Source organism: Diachasma alloeum, unplaced genomic scaffold, assembly GCF_001412515.2.
Source record: "Diachasma alloeum isolate Michigan unplaced genomic scaffold, Dall2.0 Dall_scaffold_01426, whole genome shotgun sequence".
Taxonomy (NCBI): domain Eukaryota; kingdom Metazoa; phylum Arthropoda; class Insecta; order Hymenoptera; family Braconidae; genus Diachasma; species Diachasma alloeum.
In genome coordinates, this window is record NW_021681524.1 from 25487 (window position 1) to 33743 (window position 8257).

At 39.6% G+C, this 8257-nt stretch overlaps 1 protein-coding gene across 1 annotated transcript; it reads left to right on the forward strand.

The window, feature by feature from the left end:
* Nucleotides 1–2658: 2658 nt before the first annotated feature.
* On the forward strand, nt 2659–3406 carry LOC107046481 (the record flags this gene model as incomplete). The annotated part of the gene is made up of 2 exons (XM_015269104.1): nt 2659–3051; nt 3211–3406. Coding segments are annotated over 2 exons (589 nt in total), but the record flags the coding sequence as incomplete, so codon positions are not given.
* Nucleotides 3407–8257: the final 4851 nt, after the last annotated feature.

Below are 8257 nucleotides of genomic sequence, written 5' to 3' on the forward strand. Positions count from 1 at the left end.
CTAATGTTTGAATTACTGATCATGCAGCATCCGGTAATCCCGTATCAAACAATGAAAATCAAACGTGTGATAGTGAATTTACGTCATCTGCCGACATCAAAAAAATTAAAATTGGTGACAGACTTGTGTAAGTTCAAAATTGATGAATTATTAAATTTAAGAGGTTATCCTCGAAAGTTAAAAGGCTCTCGGAATATTGTTTTTCTAATCTTTCAACAAAAAATTAAATAATAAACACAGGGCATGTGGAGAACTATATGTGCATATGTGTGAAAATATTTCAGTTGGATGACATGTTGTAGAGCAATTCTGAAAATCTTGAAAAATTTCGAAAAATATTGAAAAAATAATTTCATTTTGGGTCTGTTGTTCAATTCTATTTTTCTATGACGATAAAAATGATTTCTTTTTTGGTGTGAAAAAATGAAAAATGTTGACTATAAATCAATGAAACATCAAATTAAATTTAAATAAAATTGATTTTTTCCTGATTGATATTTTTCAAGTATTTTTGCTAATATTCTAGGGATATTATCGGGTTTGTCGATCACCCAGCAGTTGGAAAATATGTGAAAGATGATACTTATGTCATATCCTGTTTTATTGATAATGATGATGGCCAAGTAGTGAAAATAGTAGCATGGAACAATGATGCGCGGAGACTTGAATCTTTGATGGAACCAGAAGCAGTATATACATACAACTTCCATAAATCCAAATAATATAAATATCAAAAATAATAACTGAATTATTAACCAATCACATTAGATTCTTCATATCAACGGAGTAAAGGCAAAAGATACCAGTCCTCGATTCAATGGTTTTGGTACTGTAGATTTACAATTGGACATACAATCAAACACAGAAATTCACAAACTCAGAATGCATAAAATAAAACCTCGTGAAATTGAAAAGAAGAAATTAAGCGAAATGAAGGGTGGTGAGACGAGAAAAATTTGTATGTTATTACTCTGTTATCATTCAATCACCATTGTGACTGAAAGAACATTCAAATCTTGCAATCATTACTCTATTTTCGTTCTAGATTTAACTGGATTTATTAAAACTAATTTTGCAGTAGCCATATTTCACAATGATCAAACGAAAAATACTTGCTTTGGATCAATTGCTGAAGGAAAAACAAAATTAACAATAAAAATTAAAGAATTTAGTAATGATTTTACCAGTCCTGTAGAAATTAGCGATCACATAGAACTACTTGGCAGAATAGATAAAACCGGTAAGAAAAAAAAATAGAATATTAATAATACATAAATAACTCTTCATGAATTTTTTTAAGGAAATCCACCGTACTTCTTAGTTGAAAAAATTACTGATATAACAAACACTGATAACACTTCGAAGATGACAACAAAATAACTACGATCAGCCAATCAAGAACTAAGCTTTCCATCAACTTCCTCATTAACAACTCCCTCAAAAATCCAAAAAAAGAAACGTAAAACCACAAAAATTATACAAAGTGATGAATCTGACTAAAACAAATATGTAATTAATGAAATGGAATAATAAATGCTCGAGTATGAACGATAAAAATTAAATTTTTTATGGTAAAATTATATTATAAAATTCTGTTTAGGCGGGATAGGCGGGAGTATACGCGCGCGTCTATACCCTAGTATCAGAAAAGTAGGAAAAGGTCATCGATCAGAACGGCGCGAATATCATTGATGTCTAAAGGAGGTTAGGCAGTGTTTGAGGTGAATTTGAGAGTGAATTTCTGTGGTTCCCGGTAGCTTAGTCGGTAAGAGTGCCCGGCGCGTATCTGGGAGACCCGGGTTCGATTCCCGGCTGGGTGAAGCGGAAATTTTTTCTCTCAAAATTCTAATTCTCTTAGAATTTTTTAATGCTTAAAGGAGGTTAGGCGGTGTTTGAGGTGAATTTGAGAGTGAATTTCTGTGGTTCCCGGTAGCTTAGTCGATAAGAGTGCCCGGCGCGTATCTGGGTGACCCGGGTTCGATTCCTGGCTGGGTGCAGCGAAACGTTTTTCTCTCTAAATTCTAATCCTCTTAGAATTTTTTTTTCAAAAGAAAAAAGAAAAAAAAATAAACAAAAAAAAATTCAAAGAGAATTAGAATTTAGAAAGAAAAAATTTCCGCTTCACCCGCCGGGAATCGAACCCGGGTCTCCCAGATACGCGCCGGGCACTCTTACCGACTAAGCTACCGGGAACCACAGAAATTCACTCTCAAATTCACCTCAAACACCGCCTAAGCTCCTTTAGGCATTAAAAAATTGTAAGAGAATTAGAATTTAGAGAAAAAAAATTTCCGCTTCACCCAGCCGGGAATCGAACCCGGGTCTCCCAAATATGCGCCGGGCGCTCTCACCGACTAAGCTACCGGGAACCACAGAAATTCACTCTCAAATTCACCTCATACACCGCCTAACCTCCTTTAGGAATTGAAGAATTCTAAGAGAATTAGAATTAAGAGTGTATGTTTAGAATTTATATTAACAAATTCACTTTGAAAAACATGAAAAAAACCGAAAATACTTTTTCCCCAACCCAATATTACCTTCACGAGGATTTCTTCATACGGGGGTGGACTATGCCGGCACACTCCTTACTCTCAAATGGCGACCCACCAATGCCCAACCATCTAGCGTTCATATTGGAGTATTTGTGTGTTTCAGTACATCCGCAGTCCATTTAGAATTCGTTTCTAGGCAGACAACAGACGCATTCATCGAAGCCTACAAGAGATTCACCGGAAGGAGAGGCATCCCCGAGGTTATGTACAGTGACAACGCAACCACGTTCGTTGGCGCTTCAACAGTCCTCAACAAGCTGTACAAGCAGCCATCTAGAGAGAATCTACAGATCCAGGCTGCTCTCGCCACCAACGGGACTCAATGGAGCTTTTCACCACCGAGAGCACCCCATTTCGGTGGCAAATGGGAGGCAGCTGTCAAATCAACGAAATATCTCAAAAGAGTACTTGGGTCGACAACATTCACCTACGAGGAACTCAATAGCATCATGATCCAGATAGAAGCCTGCCTCAATACCAGGCCAATCACAAAGATGTCAGATGACCCAGAAGACCTCCAAGCACTCACCCCACGTCATTTCCTAATGGGTGAGCCTCTATAGGTGATTCCAGAGCCATCAATCATCAATGAGAACCCCAGCAAGTTGTAGAGATGGAATCTGATCACCCAGAAAATAGAACAATTCTGGTCCAGGTGGTCCGGTGAGTGTCTTCAAAGATACCAAACTATCTACAAGTGGAATCAACGACGAGAGAACATCAAAGTTGGAGACATGGTCCTGATGGTAGACGAGGAGTATCCACCAGCAAAATGGCCATTCGGTATAGTAGTGGCAGTTCACCCAGGAGATGACGGCCTCACAAGAGTTGCAACCATCAAAACATCATGAGCAGTAGTACCAACTCCACCGAAAGGTACCTCCAACATCGAGAGAATCACCAGTACCAGCATGACATTCATCAGACATTCATGACATTCATCAGCAGAACATCTGGTCAAACTAAATTAGTATGACTCAGTCAATTAATTTTCTTAAATTTCTTGGCTTTTTGGGGTGCATCCCAGCTGCGTCCCCGTCGCGAACCCTGGCTAACGCTAAACGCTGGTATGGTTTTATATAAAATGCCATACCATGCGTCACTGAATTTAATTGACGATAGTCGTAATTTTGCATTAATAATTATATGCCTTAGGAGGAAGGTGCCGATTGGAACGACCCATACACCTACGCTGGTTCCCACCACAATAGGTGTGGATACCAGAACGACATTAAATTCAATATTAGCTACCTAGGTCGCCCACATAGATTGGAGTCATCGAAATTTAGTTTTACCGAACATCCCCCAGAAAACGATCCCGAGCCAGTCAATGAATAATTATCGCAGAGAAGTGGCAGCAGAGAAATTCAACGCACAATTAATCATCCCTGATGATGAATGGCCCACGGGATGTTTTAAATTCAGCTATTCAAACTATTCAAACGATCACCGGGCTCAACGAAAATCTCGAGAAACTTCGGGACCCTTCGGGGTCGCGGTCAGTTACGAAGAAAATCGCCGAAAAAGTCTGCAGTATCGTTCTAGACACCGAGAGAGTCACTCAATCGCTCAATCGAGTACATAACCGGAATATATCAACGCGGTATATTTGAGTCTAGCGCTTTGTACAGCGTCTCTATTTAATTTAATTCAATTATCAATTAATTCCGAGATAACTATGAATTATTTTGAGTCAATCATCAAGTTTAATATCGAGAAAATCTTAAGTGCAGTGCATTTTTCAAATCATCATTTAATTGACTTTGTCGAGCAAATCAACAGTGTAACATCATTAATTTATCAAGACGCGTGGGTTATTCCACAATAAAGTGCATCAACAGTGTGGTTTTATAATTCCGCGTGTTTTAATTTTCCACCTCCTTCCACAATTCCACTTTTCCCCAACCGGCATCTCAATTTAGCTTCAATCTCAAACAAGTAGGTTACTAAAATTTTGCTATCTCTCTTAGATTCGGAGATATTATCTGGAAACTCAGCTAAGAACTCAGTCAACTCAAATCGTTTTATTATTTTGCTCCCAATTTTGCTCAGGAGTTGCGCTCCTTCAAAAGTATAATGGGCCACAATACGAGATTGAATGTAGTGATCAATTAACAGACCTGTAGAGATGATTAGCGGAAGGATTTTCAAGAAAAAATGCAAAAATTTGAAATTTTTATTTTTTTTAAATGTGTTGCAGGCGGAATTTCCGAACTTTTCTTTTTCTCAAAATGTGGGTAATTGAGGCTAGAAACTCGTCAATTTTTATGAGCTACTCAAGTTTTTGAACGCAATTATAAACCGTGAAATATAGGGGCTTATCTTAACACCTAAATCCCAATAACTCCAATAAATTAAAGGCTAAATCCAAAAACTTTGAAGTTGGGTCCCACATGTGTTGACCGAACACAACCTAGGCCAACGTATGAACACGTGCCTTTCACTGCTTGCCCAGCAACAAAAAAGGACTTCTTGTGGAGGATTGTGACGGGTGATGAAAAGTATATATTTGACGAGAATGCCAAACGTAAAAAGGCGTGGGTAGATCCCGGACAATTCAGTACAAGACACCAAGTCTTATTATAGTACAAGAACGAAGAACTTGATCGGAAAAGACCATGTACTGCGCAAGGAAGCAGGCAAGTCATACTGCTGCATGACAATGCTCGACCTCATGTTGATCGCGCGACTCAGAAGACCCGCTTAAACTTGAGATGGGAAGTACTCCCGCAAGCGGCATATTCACCAGACTTGGCCCCATCGGACTATCACTTGTTCCGGTCCATGCAGCACGCCTTAGTGAATAAACAGTTTGAAACGCTGAACAATGTGCGTAAATTCGTCGATGAGTTTATCGCCTCGAAGCCTGCAAGTTTCTGTCGCGACGGCATTCGAATGTTACCTGAGAGATGGTGCATGATCATAGAAGGCGATGGACAATATTTATAAGATTAAGTCCGTTGTTCTCTATTTTTTTATGTTAAATAAATTGATTGAAAAACCTGTAAAAAATAAGTCACACACCTAATAATTATTAAATCAATGATATAAGAGAAAATGAATACGCATTTTTATTTATTATAATAAATTAATAGAAAAATAACTCTGGTTCCTCCGTGGAGATGGAGAGATTGAACTGGTACCAATTAATTAGGCCCTGGAGATTGGCTATTTTCAAGGTTACTGGAGACTCCAAAATTGAATCTAACATTGGGTGGTGATGAATTTCGTTGCGGCATAGCTAAGTTCTCTGGAAAGATGAAGGGTTTCAACTGGCATTAATAAAGATATTCATAGTTGAAAATTACATGAGAGGATAAAATTGACTGCAGTGTGTTGAGGATTTCATTCTTAATCGACGTTTGCGCTTTCAACCCCACCATCTTTTCGCAGAAAATAGATATGCTACTATGAGACTCACCGCATCCCAAGATTCTATTTAATACGCCAGTCCCGAATGATCTTGAAAATAGTCGATCCACTGGAAGATAGATTTGTACAAATTCAACCTTTCCATCTTCTCAGAAGAAATGGCAATATCGTGACAGACGGCACAACAACGCTAGATTCATTCAATTCTCACGCCTTAGGTGATCTTGAGACTGCCATTCCTTGAAAATAAAATCGTATCTCGGGGTAATTAACATGGAAGAATTAAAGTAGCAACAATCGTTTCATTTTCAATGCACGGAAATGAGTTTAACTAGATAGAGTGCTTCACTGTAAGATCCCACAATTGACCTTGAATGATTTTTAAAGTGCGGAATCAATTACACGCAATTCGTTAATCCGTCCGAGCGAGGGCGCCACTATCACCTAATTTTTTTCTCGCAAGTGATTACTTACGAACTTGTCGATAAGTTGGTGGACGGCTCGGTTTCATTTCCCATTGCGTCAGAGAATTCATCTTTGAATTCCGTGCATTTCGAAGTGTCGCGATGGAAGTGGTTCCGCAGATTGTGGTAATTGCATTCCATAATTGTTATGACGTGAGTGAGTGAAGGAGTGAGTGAGTGAGTGAGTGAGTGAGTGAGTGAGTGAGTGAGTGAGTGAGTGAGTGAGTGAGTGAATGAGTGAGTGATCTTTGTGCTCCTGCGGCCCCCAGGGAGCTTTAAGGTCATAAGGGCCTTGCGTGTACAAGGTACAACAAGGAACAATTGGTTAAGAGGGTCGAGAGGATCAAACTCCCTTACTTAATTATTTGATTAAGCCTATTTCATGTTACAAGGAGGGGTAACGGAGGTGATCTTTGTGGTCCGGGGACCTGTAAGGTCATAAGGGCAATACGGGTCTCAAGGTACAAGGAACAACAGACTATGAGGGTCAAGAGAGTCAATCTCCCTTACGTGATTATTTGATTAAGTCTATATTCATGTTAAAAGGAGGGGTAACGGAGGTGATCTTTGAGCTCCTGCGGCCCCCAGGGACTTTTAAGGTCATAAGAGCCATAAGGGTCACAACGTACAACAAGGAACAATAGAGTACGACGGTCAAGAGGGTCAAGGTCCCTAACTTGATTATTTCCTGGGACATTTAAGGTCATAAGGGCCATACGGGTCACAAAGTACAACAAGGAACAATAGTTTACGAGGGTCAAGAGGATCAAACTCCCTTACTTGATTATTAGATCAAGTCTGTTTCATGTTACAGGGCGGGGTAACGGAGGTGATCTATCTGCTGCTCCGACCTTTAAGGTCATAAGGACCATACGGGTCACAAGGTAGAACAAAAAACAATAGGTTACGAGAGTCAAGAGGGTCAAACTCCTTCAGTTGATTAATTGATTAAGTCTATTTCATGTTACAACGAGGGGTAACGGAGGTGAAATTTGTGCTCCTGGGACCTTTAAAGTCATAAAAGCCATACGGGTCACAAGGTACCACAAGGAACAATAGGTTACGAGGTTCAAGAGGGTCAAAGTCCCTTAATTGATTATTTGCTTAAGTCTATTTCATGTTACAAGCAAGGGTAACGGAGGAGATCTTTGTGTTCCTACGGCCCCCAGGGACCTTTAAGGTCATAAGGGCCATACGGGTCACAAGGAACAACAAGGAACAATAGGTTACGAGGGTCAAGAGTGTCAAACTCCTTTACTTGATTATTTGATTAAATCGATTCCATGTTACAAGGAGTGGCAACGGAGGTCATCTTTGTACTCCTGGGACTTTTAAGGACATAAGGGCCATACGGGTCACAAGGTACAACAAGGAACAACAGATTACGAAGGTCAAGAGGGTCAAACTCCCTTACTTGATTATTTGATTAAATCTATTTCATTTTACAATGAGGGGTAACGGACATGATCTTTGTGCTCCTGCGGCCCCCAGGGACATTTAAGGTCATAAGGGCCATACGGGTCACAAGCTATAACAAGGAACAATAAGTTATGAGGGTCAAGAGGGTCAAACTCCCTTACTTGATTATGTGATTAAGTCTATTTCATGTTAACAGGAGGGGTAACAGAGGTGATCTTTGTGCTCCTGCGACCCTCAGGGATCTTTAAGGTCATAAAGGGCATACAGATTACAAGGTACAATAATGAACAATAGGTTACGAGCGTCAAAAGGGTCAAACTCCCTTACTTGATTATTTGATTAAGTCGATTCCATGTTACAAGGAGTGGTAACGGAGGTGATCTTTGTGCTCCTGGGACCTGGAAGGTCATAAGGGCCATACGGGTCACAAGGTATACCAAGTAACAA